The 16,430-nt window shown below is 44.1% G+C and overlaps 1 protein-coding gene across 1 annotated transcript in view; it reads right to left on the reverse strand.

Moving 5' to 3' along the window:
- NECAP2 (NECAP endocytosis associated 2) overlaps window positions 1-16,174 on the reverse strand; it is a 79,158-nt gene extending 62,984 nt beyond the window's left edge. Inside the window, exons 1-3 of the mRNA XM_069240719.1 lie at window positions 16,039-16,174; window positions 7,079-7,179; window positions 2,399-2,503 (exon numbers count right to left, since the gene is read on the reverse strand). Of these exons, the coding sequence (XP_069096820.1) occupies window positions 2,399-2,503; window positions 7,079-7,179; window positions 16,039-16,130 (298 nt within the window). The 5' untranslated portion in view covers window positions 16,131-16,174. The remainder of the gene's footprint in view (window positions 1-2,398; window positions 2,504-7,078; window positions 7,180-16,038) is intronic.
- Window positions 16,175-16,430: the final 256 nt, after the last annotated feature.

Raw genomic sequence — 16,430 nt, forward strand, 5'->3', positions numbered from 1 at the left:
CCTTCGGAGACTCCTCACAGGAGGTTGCACATTGAATGGCAGTGCCTTGAGGGAATGGGAAGAGATGGTCATTGCCAAGCTTGGTGACCTCTCAACCGACTGAAATGACCTTTCAGGAACTCTAGGATCTCCATGGCTTGCGTAGTGGGGACTTCCTGGCGCATGGGACAACGAGAGGGGTGTTACTCTAAGACTGGGACGCCCGCTGCCCAAAGCCCAAGAAGAATCCGATACCTCATTCATTCCACTCCGTTGGCCATGCCAAAACGGTTGGTGACTTAGATATACGAGCTTTCACAAAAGAAACCCCTTTCTGCACTGATACGCCTGAGGAACAAATGGGAGTACTGGGGCAAGCATTCCATTACTGGAACTGGCTCAGAGCCCTTGAATAGCCCTGCAAGGTTTCCAGAATCAACCCATTCAAATGTATACAACTCTAAATTCTGCACAGTCCCTACCGAACCTCACCCAAACACCTTCATCTCATATTTCCCTCTGCAACAGACACTTGCCCTCGCTGCGGGTCATTCTCCGCTGACTTACAATACATGTTTTGGGCCTGTTGTATGCTACAAGAATATTGGGACACAGTGTTTTCGGATGTCTCACTGACGGCTCATGCTGGTGCATCACTGCCCACTCAGCCTGTACCCCCATGGCAAACACAAAAACCTACAACTCACTTCATGAATCTCACCTGCTCGTGGTTAAGTGGGTGGTGGTTATGAGGTGGAAATGGACTATGCCCTCTTCAGCACCGCAGTGGCAAGTGGAAATAAAATGGTGGGCGCAGTTAAAGAGTACGGTACTGTGCAGGAAGGAGACACAAGGCCTGTGATAATACTTTACAAAACGTGTCATAGTCTACATAGTCTACACCCGACCACCTTTACCTCCCCAAAATTACCACACACACCATTCTTTCAGGCCCTATACACCAGTATCCTCAACAATCACACTGACAGACACAGCCCTTGCTTAAACAACCATTTCCTGTGGTAAGCCTGTGGGGAAAGAGGCATTGGGGTTGGGTTAATAACTTCCTTCAAGCTTCTATTCCATTTAGAAAAATACATTTCTCCTGATATTCTTCTAGATACTAGGTCGCCATTCCTGCAACCACCAAATACTGATGGTTATCCTTCTGTCCTTTTATGCATGCTTTTTCACCCTTATTTGGCACTTATGTTTATCTGAATACGTGACCACTCTCGGTTGAGCATGTCATGATAGCCATTTGGTAACAGAATGCATTTGTACTATGGTAACATCAAGAAAACCATATTGAAAAACTGGTTAGGGCACATACTTTGAGCACAGTTTTGTGCTCAACAGCAAGGTAAATACCTCATATACTACTGGTGAAAGGCTTCAACTGTTATAATCTGAGACTATTAACCTCAGTCTCCTGATGGAATCCATATCTTAGGTTAGAAGAGAGACTATTTAGGCCTCTCAAATGTTTTTTACTAACACACCTATTTAAAACACAGATTCAGAGCGTGAGGTCCTTGATGCCATCTGCCTGGGACAAGAAACCCGGTTCTTTGATTGTGATATCATTCGCAGCTTGAGCTACCAGTAGATCCATGCTGCGTATACACTGTAAACGGCTCTTCCTGCTGTACACACAAAATACCCATTCACGATGCTGGTGAAAGCAGGTGTGGATAGCTAAAGGAGCATGGAACCTGAAGGCGGCTCAACTTAAATGAAAGATACGAGAAATTAAGGCAGTGACATCAAGTCATTGTTACCATTACAATGAATAGTCACCCTGCAGAGCACTTTACCCTTTCAGATTCACACAAGCAGCTGGAAGATGTTTAGAAAAAAAGATTTTCCAGTGTGGAAGCCTTTGAGAGGAAATGCTTTCTTTCTGCCATTATGCAAACAAAACTTAGAAAAACCTGCGCTCTGATGATTTTCTAATGTAGGGACAAAAATTTTACTGAGAACTTTTTTTTTTAAAGTTGGCATGAACGTCACTAGTTTGAATTTGATTACAGTGAGGAAAGCCTTTGGAGTTCAGTCAATATGAATATCACAAGACACTGTCTTGGAAGGAAGAGATCTGCTGCATAAAAGTAGAGCACACACTGTCCTGTATTAAAAACAGGTGCATCAGAAGCAGTGAAACAACTCCCTAGATGCTTCTAGAGCTGGCAATGTGCATTGATACGACAAGGTAGTAAAACAGGGACTGGGAAAATGAGACAAAGTTGAAAGGAAAATTGAGATTAGCAGCAAGGATACAATTTAAGGAAAGAATGATTCCCTGCGTTAAGAAAAGAGAATGGATGTGCAAGGATTAAACTAAGTGGCACGAAAAGAATGCAGGTTGGCCTGGTTATGATGATCACATTATCTACTGGGAAGAAAGTTATCTACTTACCATTGCCATCCTCGATGCAAATGACAAAGTATCTGCTTGAATCGGTCACACTTTCGACTGCTATGCCAGGAAACTGTTCAACAGGGGCTTGGGCAAACAGCTCTCCTGTGCAGAGTGAGACACAAAGAGGGCAAGAATGAAAACGGAAATCCAGCACACCATCTGCACGTCAAGGACAGTCAGATTAATTTAGCAGCACTTCCTCTAGTCGACTGTGTTGTGAGCTGTGTAGTGACTTAAGTATCTAGGCAGGAAACAGTTTTATCTGTTGCTCCCAAAATCTCATTCAAATTGATACGAAAGGTACAGATGCTTTTATTTTCAGGAGCAAAACAAACATAGGGAAATGCAGAGATCACATCATGCAAGCCACACAACCTCAAGATACCAGGAACAACGGTAAAATAAGTAATCCCGTCACTCAATAGAAACCTTATGACAGACACTTAACCTCACACTGCATCCACCATTAGGGATAGGAAGCCTACAACTTATGAAGCGAGTGAAAAAACAATTGCACCTAGCCTCAATAAATGACACATGGACAGGATGTAAACCACCACCATAGTACCAACTGTTGAGCAATGTTGCCATTAAACCATTAAACTCAAAAGACTGAGGGGGTCATTCTGAGTCTGGCGGGCGGCGGAGGCCGCCCGCCAGACTTCCCCCCTCCAAAATACCGCTCCGCGTTCGAAAGACCGCGGAGGGTATTCTAAGTTTTTCCCTGGGCTGGCGGGCGGTCGCCAAAAGACCGCCCGCCAGCCCAGGGAAAAACTCCCTTCCTACGAGGATGCTGGCTCGTAATCGAGCCTGCGGAGTGGGAAGGTGCGATGGGTGCTGTTGCACCCGTCGCGTATTTCACTGTCTGCCAATGGCATGGGCACCCAGGGGCCCCGCGACCCCCCCTACCGCCATCCGGTTCCCGGCGGGCGGACCGCCGGGAACTGGATGGCGGTAGGGGGGGGTCGGAATCCCCTCGGCGGCGCAGCTAGCTGCGCCGCCTTGGAGGATTCCAAAGGGCGGCGGTACACTGGCGGGAGACCGCCAGTGTTGCCGGTCCGACCGCGGCTTTACCGCCGCGGTCGAAATGCCCTTGGGAGCACCGCCGGCCTGTCGGCGGTGCTCCCGCGGTCCTCCAACCCGGCGGTCATTGACCGCCAGGGTTGGAATGACCCCCTGAGTACCTTATAGATTGACACAAAAAGCATTGAATTTGCAAAGTATATTTCACCACATCAATTTTGTTAACACTGAAGGAAAAACATATATAAAAGGTCACCAACTGCTTAGCTGGACATACAGAAATGTCTACGTAATATGTGGGAATCATATTTGTTTAACATATCAGAATTCCTTAAAGTGGGGAACTAGGAGCAAAAAATCTACTCCAAAGACATTACTTGTTAAAACTCTGTAGACTGATTTGTTTTAAGTAATCTTTCTTGGGGGATATTTTCATAATCGTGCATGTTCAGAATATTGAGCCTACTGTCCCTCAACATCTTTCGCAACAGATCCAGGTATGAGTAATCCATTTAAAAACCGATTTATCCCATATCACCCAGAATGTTGTTGGCAATAGGGTAAGATGCTCTGTAGTTTATTTTTACGAACTGAGTGCATTATTCAAGGGAAGAGTTCAATCATGATTTAACCATCAATGCCACTTGTGATTTCAAGATTCTGACAAAGATCGCATGCTCTAGTTTTGAACACAACTAAGAAGTTGATCAAAATGAGTAGCCAGCCAGGCCTCCTGCTTGTCTAACATTCAAAAGGCATCACTAACAACTTGACACATGGTGCCAATACAACAAGATTGGTATTTACCTAGAATTTGGATATCTGCTTCAAATTTCAATATTTGTAATGCAGAAAGCTCTCAAATGGTGCTGCCAGAAATGAGAAACCGTGGTAGGGAATCAGTGGTTAAAAATCACTGGAATATGCATTTGACTTACTTCGCAGGAAGGTTAATGTCTAGCTTTCAGTGAATTTAGCTCAAGTTGATTTATAGAGGAGCTGTACAGTAGCCAGCAAAGAACCAGGCCATCCAAGGTTTCAAAAGATGTTTTTAATCAGAGATCCTGAGATCAGATCTACTCCACAGCTGTTAGATTTGAGACTGGCGGCTGTATTTTTAAGGGCACTTACTGAAAACAGTCTGATATGTACCATTTAACACTAGTTACTGTTGCATCTCTCACTGTAGATGCTCTCACTTCTTGCCTGTTCTTGATACATTTAACTGCACATAAGTCAGCACATTTCTGGCATCTCTTAATCAAGCAGGGTATCATGTATTGGTGAGAATGAGGGCTGAGCCATGCTCTAGAACTGTGATGAGCATTTAGGGGCAATTATCTGTTAAGTTTATTTGGGAATTTAAGAAAGAGGCTTGACACTAACAATGATATTTTGTTGTTCAACCTACTGACTCATAGAAAAAGTATTTAGCAAGCTAAACTAGAGTCTTCACATAAATTTCATATGGCAGCTCTCAATGCTCTCATTTCTGCGTTAAGGTTGGTTGAGAGCTACTATGCAGAACTGTAAGCCTTTCTGCTCTCATCAGTAGAGACAGACACAAAGTGATAGAGATATTTCCAAATACATCCTCGGAAAAATAGACATGTGGCTACCAGAAAACAAAATGTATTTTCTGTCTAGCGCACTTATTTATCAATACATTTCTTCATAGACATAAGGGGTAAAACCCTTTGATACATTACCACCCACATTCTTTATGTTTAGCACATTGGTGTGCTCTCATTTGATTCAGCAGTAGTCTTTAACTTTTAGAATTTTGAAGGGGTTGGTTCCTGAAGGCAGTATGATGTATCTACTCTGGTAGTTTCTTAATTCAAGAGGCTTTTGGTTTTCGAGATAATCAGGTTCAGAAAAGAACCTTATTACATAGTTGGTTTGCACAAGGTTCTGTAAGGTCATTATTTCAAAACAAATGTGATATATACATTAATTTAGTATAAGATCATTTTATTTCAGAGCAAGCTGAATCAAATTGCCAATAATGGATTTTGAGAAACATTTTTTTTTAATGTGATCACAGGCATTGACAAGTGAAAAACGTTTTTGACTAACATTTCAGGGCATCAGTGCAACTCTAAATAGCTAATCTACAATACTGAGGGGAATGATGTCACAGCCATGTGGGATACAGGTGTCCTTTTTTAAGTGTCCAGTACAAGAAAGCTGCAATTTCACAGAATTACAAATTCTGCTGTCCATGTTCTAACAAATAAGTTGCGGGTGTGTCTTTGTGTATGACATTTTACATATTTTTAAGATAAGTAAATAGTATGTTATCTTTTCAATCTTAAATACCTCTGGAGCTGTTTATGCTAAAATCCTTAAATGTCTGATGGTAAAAAAAAAAAAACCATGGCCAATGATCAGCCCACAAAATATTGCCTAAATGTGAGGAGTGGACAGCAAGTAGTGTGAAAAGACTGAAGATTCATGCTGCCTGTGATCACAGGGACAGGGAACTGTGGTTGGTTTCCGTGCAGAGCAACAAGAACCGAATGCAAGAAGAAAGGGAATTTAAATAGGGTGGGGGAGTTCGGTGGTTGAATGATTTTCAGATTCTAGACAGTAAGCTACATGCGTAACCTGGCTGTTTGAGTCTTGCCCTTAATAACACTTGTTTCCTGTTCTGTCTGTGGGTCAATCCGTTCACTTGAGTGCTACAAACTAATTTCACTAAAGTTCTCTCTCATCGACCAAAACAATCATGGATGCAACATTTAATGAGGTAGTTCTGGACCACGTCTAGTCTACTCTTGACTGCCTGCTAGTGAGAGATGGTGGTGGGGAGCACTAAAGGGAGTATTTTAGGGGGAGGCAAAAGATGAATATGTGTTAAGGGTTTCCCATCCATTCTGGGGCCTGCGTATTTGAAAAGTGAATCTGAACGGATAGGCATGGCATACAATTATGACATCACCCATTCCGTTATTGATAAGAGTATACATGAAACCAAGCCTTGGGTCTCTTCCATAGTGTCTCAGCAACCTACATATGTTAGGATGCAATCTAGGCTCCCACTGCTACAAGCACATCAGAGTCTTTTTTAGAGAACATGGACTAATTTTGCAATATTTGTCCTATGTAGCATCTTTGTGAACAAATGTGTAAGAAGGGTAAAGGATAGAATTATTCAATTAAAGTCAGCCTACAGACGATACAGTCAGGGGGGATTGGTAGGGTAGGGAGTATGTACTATGAATTTCTTCAGCTGTGTATTTTATTTTAGCATCTTTTCACAGTGACAAAATGTGTCATCTTTTTCATGTGTGAAATTTTGGTGCTCTCTTTGTTCCTTTTTTAAACAATCCTCAAGTGGTTGTGATTTATGCATTTTGTAATGTAATACTTAAGCCAAAACATAAGGTTATCTCACAGAAAGATACCGTATCACATTGTGTAGTGCAATTATACTTTCATGTGCTCTTGCTGACTGAGACTCAGAGATAGTGTGTTTTGTCCAGTGTACTGTAGTGCCAAAGTACAGATGGGAATATCACTGAGTGCAATCAAAGAAAACCAGGTACCAGACAACCCTAAACCTTCACTAATTGACTTCACACATGAAAAGGTCATGAGGGAAGACCGAGTACACACAAACACAACATTCCAAAGAGATTACTATATTACCTGAATTCTTATCTTCCAGCTTGATGTAGGCCAATTTGCCTTTGGCTGTAATTCGGAGTCGGCCACTCCATGATGGCTGATCCAGCTGCCACTCTGCAGCTCTGTGGGAAGATGAAACACATTAATATGCTCTCTTGTTCCCAGCTGATCCTTGTGGTCAGTGCACTAAGGGCAACCACTGGCTCTGCCGCTCGAATACAGTACATGCATGAACCAGTGCAAAAGCAAACCACAATCCTCACCACACCAGTAAATCAGAAGAGATGAGTGTGCCACTGATGGCGATGCTGACCACTTTCAAGCTTGCTTCAGCATTGTGCCTGGCGAAACACCATTTAGTAGAGGCCGTATGGCCTGCTTTAGAGCAACAACTTAGTGTTTGCTGGAACAATTCATATTCAGTGCTCATTGTGTATTTTTATTATAACACCGTGGCCGGAGGGAAATAATAAATTACATGTTAAGATCCGATTATGTGTCACACTACGGGTCAGCATGAGGAGAACAGAGTTTGCAGGTGAAAAATTTCAATACTAAAATTCAACCACAGAAAACCAAACTATTTTGTTTACTCCCCACGCAGGGTCAGATAGGAAGTGGGGTAAGCTGTTTTATTTTTAGACATTTTAAATAAAGAAGCCTCTTATCCTCCGCAATGATACCAATCAGGTTAGAGATCCGCAGAGATAATTCCGCTCTCCTTTACAGTGATCCATTTACCAGTACCAGTTGCGAAGCATGTAATGGGAAAGCACTTTTGAATATGGGCTTACTGCGACCAGCCAAATCTGTAGCAAGCTGACAGTACATTAAATGTGAGGTGTGAGAGACTCAAAACATCCAAAGGTTAACCAACCAGGGTAGTCTTGTCATTCAGCAATAACATTTTTAAAACAAGTAATCTAATTTATGATTGTAATTCTAAATTTGCACATTAAATATGCTGCAATAATCAAGTGAGTTATGACAACGCATAAAGAATCTGCATGTGTGTGGTAAGTGTGTTTAGTAAACTTTGCATAAATAGCATACTTTTGAAGTTGGTGAAGAAACATGACAAAAACCCGAGTACCTTTGTATGTTGAGAATATTGTGTACTGTTTGTTCGGGATGCACCTGCGTCATTTTAACACTGTAAACTGATACTTACATAACAATATTTCAGTCTCTAGAAGCGCTATTGTCAGTTCAGGGAATGATTAGAGACAGCAGAAACTAAATGCTAATGCTGATATGGCTAGCTCAATTCCCTTCAAAGATAATTAATCTTACTACACACGTCTTTCCAAGTTTAAAACATCTAAAGGGACTCACACTTCCAGCCAGGTACATATTTAGCACACAGCCAAAGTATTACAGTTCAAGTATGCGACTGCATATGAAACTGACCTCTCCTACTTAAACACCCTTTCTATTTCACATGCACATACAGCAGTCCAGGTACTTTTATTCACAGTCCATCCTATTCCAAAACTAGACTGCCCGTATAATACCTACGCTTTACGATTTCCTTCCATGGACTAAGTGTTTCAGGCGTGTGTGATGTGAAGATGATCCCAACCAGCATTTCCTACTTTTTTTTTTACATTCAAACAACCTATGTTTTTGACTTCTTTCTTTTCATAGACAGTATAGTAACAGGCTTAACAACATAAACAAATTAATGGAAAAGGAGACCATGCTGATATTGGTTTTAATTAGTTCTTCCATAGACCGAGAAAGAATGTCCTACCACTTACAGGTAATCTTCTTTAGTCCTGGTCCTGTAGTACTCATTCCATTTATAACATGTGGAAATAAACCCATCTCCACAACAGAAAAAGAACGCAAGGAATGGTGAACCCCTTACCCCTCCCCCTCCAACCGGGAGTACATAATGAGTACTTACCCAGCATTCCTTCTGAAGTACCAAGCCCAGAAAAGGAAGGTCGGAGGTGTGTGGAAGGAGGGTGGAGTGTAATGAATGGGACAAGGTCTACAGGACCAGGAGTAATGAAGATTACCAGTAAGTAATGGGACATTACCCCCAGGTCCCTTCAGTCCTTGTCCCATTCATTACATATGGAGAATACCCAAGACCTGGCCTTACTTAACGGTAGAAAAAACAATCACAAAAGGACACAACACCAAGAATGCAGTAACCCAAAGTGATTTTAATAACAAGGCAAACAAAATACAAGAAACACGATGCCAGATCAGGAGCAAAAAGCCTGCAAAACTCACAACTCAAAATTTGTGTCCGCCCCCAACACATTCTGGAGACGATTATGCCTAACAAAAATGTTAGAAGAAGCCCATGTAGCCGGCCAACAGATTTCAGAAATGGACATCACTAATCTCTGCCTAGCAGGCTGCCACCACCCTGGTATAACAGCCCTGCCGCCCTCCCCCACCTCCACCAAGGAGGAACCCCAGACAAAGAGCAGGTCAACTCAATCACCTGTTTGAGTCACCAGCTGGTAGACCAAGAAGAAGGTGGATACAGACAAATGCTTCTCAAAACCCTCCAACAGAAACTGAAGCATAGTTGGAAGGAAACAATCCAAAGGAAACAACCAAACAGGCTCCCACCACCGCTGGAGATTACTCCAATGCCTGATTTCAAGTTAGCAGGCTTCCAGGAGAGCTGGATGGCCACCGCTAAATGTCTACGCTTCCATTGCAACTCCCTCCTCTCAACTTCCAGACTGACAGCCGAAGCTGCCGGAGATCAAGAGACGGCACTGACTTCAGAGGGGGAGGGGAGCAAAGAATCATCCATGGGCCATGAACGGCCATCAAATGGAGAGTGAGGAACCATGATCGCCGGGGCCCGAAGAGCACCACAAGGATCACCACTCTAGACTCCCCAATCACCGAGCCAGAAACCAGGGAATGAAAGCCACATGCAGGAAGGCATACAACAGCCGGTCTGGCCAAGGAACTGTAAGACCATCCACCACCTAGGGCCCCTGCCTGCTGAGTACAAGCACAAAACCTGGGAACCTGCACATTGAGCCGGGAAGCAAATAGGTCCAGGAAAGGAACATCAAACCTCCTGCACACCTGAAGAAACACCTCCCGCAAGACAGAGTTCCTGAGAGGGAGGAAAAAAGCAACTGAGGTCATCTGCCACCCCACTTTCCACCCCTGCATATAAACTGCCACAAGGGATTGAAGATGTAATTCCCCCCAATACATGGGCATTGCCACAGCATATAGGGATTTGGAATGAACACCCCCTGGTTGTTCAGGTAGACCACTGCCACTTGGTTGTCTGACCTCACCACCAAATCGTGCCCCTCCAGAAGATGCTGAAAACCCATAATAGCCCAGAAGATCACCATCAACTCCCTCCAAAAAGTGGATTAGTGTCGCTCCTCATGAAGAGACCAACAAGCCTGTAGTGGCCTGCTCCCCAGAGTCGCCCCCGAACCAAAGGTGCTGGCATCCGTTGTCAGGACCAGTGGTGGAACTGGCTGCAAGTAAACCCCTCCAATGGACAGACTGTCTTGCACCATCCACCAGCCCAAGTCCCCAATCACTACCAGAGACCCTGGGACTAACATCCCGAAATCCTTGGAGAGAGGATCCCAAAAAGACAGAACATGGAGCAACAAAGGGCGGTGGTAAAAACGAGCCCAAACCACCGTGAAGACTGCTGCTGCCATGAACTTCAGCACATGAAGCCACGTGCAAACTGGCACTGAAAATAGCCCCATCAATTCTTGAGCCAGGGACATCTAAGCTAAAGCCCTGGGAGCAGGAAGGAAGGCCCTGTTGAAATCCGTCCAAAACCATGCCCCGATAAAAGTCAGATCCTGAGACAAAACCAGTTGACACTTTTCCCAGTTTATCAGGATACCATGTGCTTCGAGAGTGGCACACACTGTCTGGACATCCAGAAGAACAGGCTCTCTCAATGGAGTGTAAATGAGCCATTCATCCAGCTAAGGGTTGAGGTGGATCTCCCGAAGATGGAGAGATACAACAAGAGGGGCCATCACCTTGGTAAATACACTGGGAGCCGAATGGCAGAACAATGAACTGATAATGGGTTCCCTGGACACAGAATCTCAAAAATTGTTGGGAGAACGGATGGGCTGGGACATGGTAGTATGCGTCCTGCAGGCCTAGAGTGCACATTAGGTAATCCTGGACCACCAATGGGATAATCCTCTGCAAGGTCTCCATTTTGAAGGGAACATAACGCATCAACTTGTTCAGTGCTTTAAGTCCAAAACCAGCCAGAAGCCACCTGCGGACTTTGCGACCAGGAAGATGATGGAGTAAAACCCCTTGCTTTTCACCAAAGGAAGAACCTCCTGTGGGTCAACGCTTCCCGCTTCACAAGGTTAGAGGGTCACAGAGTTGGAAGCACTCCCGAATGAGGAGGGAAACCCCCACCCCCAACTCAATCCTATAGCAAGCAGTACAATGTCCAAAACCCAAGCGTCTGAAGTGGGCACCCTCCAAGCCGGGCGGAAAAACTGAAGGAGACCCCCTACTGCGTACTCCAGACCCATCATATAGTCAGGAGCGAGGTTTCTGAAGGGCAGACTTGGGTTTCCTCGCACAACCTCTTCCAGCCAGAAACCTGCCCTGGAACCCGACAAACTGCCTTCCCGTTGGCTGGCCCAACAGAGATTTGTGCTTAGAAGGAAGTCTGTCACCAGAAACTGACTTCAGAGAGGGCAAATGCTTCTTCTCTTTGAACAGATTATGAAGCTTCTCCTCCAGTGCTGCACCAAACAACAGACCCCTAGAAAGGCATTCGAAGCACTGAAGATTTCTGGGTGGCACCCATTCTCCAATCTTTCAACACCAGATTTTGCTGAGCTGCCACACAAGCACCCCCAGCAAGTACCAAGGCCCTTACAATATCAAACGACACACCGGACAAAAACTCCAACTGGCGTTCGGTAAGTTCCAGCACTGAGAACAGTCTGAAGACTCATCCAAAGCCATATACAGAACCTTCATATCAGAACATGCCATAAATACCAGCCATAACAGCCAGAGTTCACCTTTCTGAGGGAGACATCCACCTTCTTGTCCACAGGATCCTTGAGGACCACATCCTCAGACAAGAACATACAGCCCACTAACCGGCCACAAAGGAATCTGCAGAATGCAATCTGTCAAGTCCTTCTGCATGTCCTGTAACGGATATAGTCTGGCCATAAAGCAGGGCAAGAGGATCCTATTGGAATCCTTCCACTCCTTTTTCAAAATGTCCTGGATATAGAGGTGCATCAGCATGTTCACTGGCATATAGCTTTGAATCTGAAGCAGCAAGGATCCAAATGAAAATTCCGGCATCTCCTTGTCATGAAAACCCATGTTTGACTTAACCTCTTAGCTGCTGGGCCTTTTCTCCCCAGTGCTGAGCCCTTTTTTGGCTATTTGGGGTAGTTTGAGCTTAGGCCTTCATAACTTTTTGTCCACATAAGCTATCCAAGCCAAAATTCCGTCCTTTTTTTTCCAACATCCTAGGGATTCTAAAGGTACCCAGAGTTTCTGGGTTCCCCTGGAAAAGACCAAGAAATTAGCCAAAATACACCTAAAATTTCGTTTTTTTAAAAAAAGAAATGAGGAAAAAGGGCTGCCGAAGAAGGCATGTGTTTTTTTTACCCCTGAAAATGGCACCAACTAAGGGTTTGCGGTGCTAAAAATCACCAAACCCGAGGATTTTCTAACCCCCTCCCTGGTTTCGGCCACTGGTCGTGACCCGCACCAGGGAGGTAGTGCACTCAACGGGGTTAATATGCCTAGTCAAGTCTGGCAACAGTTCCTGGGAAATGAACACTGAGCTGTAACTTGCTATTCCTCAGGGCCATGACCCTCCTCCTCCTCTAAACCCGAAGAGTAGGAAATAACAGCAGGAAAAACCTTCTGCCTGCATCCCCCATTTCAAGTACTGTCTCCCGAATCAGGCGCGTGCCTCTGCACCCTCCTTTCTATTCTTTGAGCGAGGAGGCGAAGGAGGGCAAGAACAGGAAGAGAAGGAAAGCAAAGAGGATACCACCATATTCTTCCTCTTTTAAGAGTTCTTTCCCATGGTCACCACAAAGCACTAACAAAGAAATAGGCAGACTTGTACATGAACTACCAAACAATGAGAGTGAACTCTGAGCTGTAACTTTATTGCACCCTGTAACTACAGAGTGTGAAAAACATTGCATCACCTATAATTGAGATCCCTGTGCAAACACTTCCATATAACGGGGCACTTTTATTCAAGTAGTGTGTGAAAGTGGTTCTTGGTTTAAATCCCATTTTTAATTCTCAGTATACCCAATGTCATAATATGTTTATATCAGGCTAAGGCAAAGATGACTGCAAACTGACGCAGGACGTTTAGCACACAGAAGCGACCCAAAGGTGCTTGTTTGAAGGAATATTACAAATTCATAAGCACAGCAATATACAGACCTGTTGAGCCTAACTTTCATTGGCACAGAGAATTTTCACTGAATGCCCACTGTCAATCAGCCAAGTTCAGAGTAAAGAGAAACCACACATCCATGTCTTTATGTGGGACTAGTCATTCCAAGCTTCCTGCATCTCACAATAGAGCATAATAGTGAAGACAATATTTAGTCGAACCAAGCGTAGGCCCACTATGTGGACCTACAACCTTTTAGAAACATCTTGGAAAAATCCAATAATACATAATAAAGGAACACTACACCCATAGGTGAAGAGCACTGAGCCGAGTGCCTCTGCATTGTGCATCACAGACTGCTCCTTCCTAAACCGTGACTAACATGTTGGTGTGATGTAATTGTAATAAACTGAATTTAGTAATCCCTCATTGAACATTTTGGTATAGATTTTCGTGGGAGGACACAGCACTTACAAAAAATAGATTTAAGCATTGTTAATATTTCTTCTTAGGCAATAGTGACCCAGTACAACATTCAAGTTTTTATTTGAATCAATCCCTCCACGTAAGGTTGTTAAAACAGTTTCTCTCGCCTGTAGAATACAGAAAAACATGGCATCCAGATGTATTTGTCTGATTTTCTTGACAGCATGGAAAGAAACTGGAGTACTGATACTGTTCAAGGACCATTAAAACTGTTAAAATAAAATACAGGTGGGACCATCTGGGTGGAAGTTATGAAAGGATAATCAAAGAACAGGTATTCTCAACAAAACGTATACAAAGGAGGGCAATGTCCAGCGAACCCAAAAAATCTGGGATTCTAACCTCAGCACTTGAAACATCACCCTCAAACTATCAGCTGTCAACGGTGCCACTAGGACTGTACTGTACAGCTACATCTTTTTCCTCCTTGTTTGAAGTCTGTGTTTAGCCCACCATTTCACTATGTTCCTGATTACAAAGTCTGATAGTTCACTCCTCCCAAAAGTTAACTTGGGGTTTCCTTTTTATTCAATGTTTTGCAGTAATAATATTATTATACAATATGATACGGTTATCAAAAGATTCTGCAATCCTAACACAATAAGCAAACCTGCTGGGTGAAGTCACTCAAGTTTCCCCATTTACAGACTACAACAATGTATGCATAAGTGGTTATACGGACACGGCTCTGTCAACTAGCAGTTACAGAGACACAAATGTAATATGCCAAAACGTGATCCGAATAATCGATACACAAGTTAGTGTTTTATTTTTGCGCCCAAATGGGCAGGCCAGTCCTTATTCATACATCGCTTCTCTAAATGGAAACTTGAACCACCCAAGAAACCTTTCTGGCTAGGTTGGCCTCCATCAATGCAGAGAACATAGTACCAAAGCCAGTGTATATACCTTTCAATTAAGATGACAAAAATTCAACAGGAGACTTGCCACAACCGCACAGGTCTTTTCACAGTGGGCTTAGAGATATTAGGCACGGGCAGTCCTACGCTTGGAGTACATATGTTTTTCCTCGGAAGGTTGTGAAGTGATAGATGAAGACGCATCTGTGTAGTATGAGAAAGAAGACAGGTAGAGATGCTCAAATGAAGTACCCGTGGTGTTCTGTGTTATACTCAAGGAGGCTGATGACAGGGACGTGGTCCATGGATTAGGCCAATACTATAATGCACGGTGTGCCAAAAAACTATTATTAGCCGGCATTATTCTGGTGACCGTTTTGCTATACTAGGTATATACATGTCTTGTATTCCTGACAACCTGCATTAAGCTACTCAGTTGCAAAGATGGAGCGAGTAGTAGGGTGGTGAGTGTGTGCCATGTTTTATTAGTGTTCAGTAATTTCCAAGAAGAGTTGGACCAGCAGTTCTGTCTGCTGCTTTGAAACGCTTATTAAGCTCACACCTATATTAATCATGTTTGTCGACCACAAGAGTCACTTGTACATTGAGCAGCGGCTACTGCAGTGCTACTCAGCAGTGCAGCCGGTGCATCATCGGCCCTTATGCACGGAAAGAAATCCCGCCACTTGCTGTTTGAATTGTTAAACACAACACCAACAGGGGTTCAGCGGCCCCTGGTGCGCTGCACCTGCTGCGCAAAGGTAGCTACACCCCTGAAGGAACTGCGATCTTGTGGCACTAACGCCTGCTCCATAATAGTAGGGCCCTTCTATCTCAACATCCGTCATTCCTGCTACTGCACTCGAGTTACTACCCTCCTCACTCAGATGTTGTTTGTACGTGGGCTCTCTACTCCAACCAATTCGGGGAAGCTGCCGCTTTCACTTTGTGGCCCCATCAGCTGTCCCCATTGCTTTCACATCTGCAGGCAAGGCTCTTACTTCCCTCTCTACGTAGCAGAGTCTTAATATTCTACAACTGCCCCTCTCTACCTTAACCCGTGGAGTCCCCGTCCCTTGTAGTGTAGTTGCATACCTTTGCTAGTGCTCATCCGCCATTCGTCGCTAGGCATTTGTTACGATATCCCCCTCTGCATATCCTCGGTATCCATCACCCGCTCCCCTGCTTGTTGCATCTGTCTTCCCCAGACGCTCCTGGTCTGTACAAGGCCACTTCCCACTCCTCACCTATAGCCCCGGTTGCTGCTCCTCGGAGGTATCCGGTAAACATGCACCTCTGGCTTCACACATAGAATAGACTCGTAGTCGCTGTCCGCCATCTTTCGCCAGAACCCGGAAGCCCGGCGCCGGAGGCGGGGCCAGGGCGGCTACGTGTGACGTAGTCGAGACTTCAAGCGATAATATTGACACATAGAGCCCCGCTGGGACAAACAGTGGGTCCACAAGTTGTGGAGCATAAGTTTTACTTGCTTAAAATTTGTTGCTTTTACGTCGCTGCTAAGCTCCAGTAGAACGGAGTAAATTAATACTGCTCAGGAACAGTAAGCGCTTTATAAATACAATATGATGCTATATGTGCAAACAGTATTACAGTAACAGTTTTAGAAAACAAATCGTTG

The sequence above is a fragment of the Pleurodeles waltl genome, chromosome 6, assembly GCF_031143425.1.
Source record: "Pleurodeles waltl isolate 20211129_DDA chromosome 6, aPleWal1.hap1.20221129, whole genome shotgun sequence".
NCBI lineage: Eukaryota > Metazoa > Chordata > Amphibia > Caudata > Salamandridae > Pleurodeles > Pleurodeles waltl.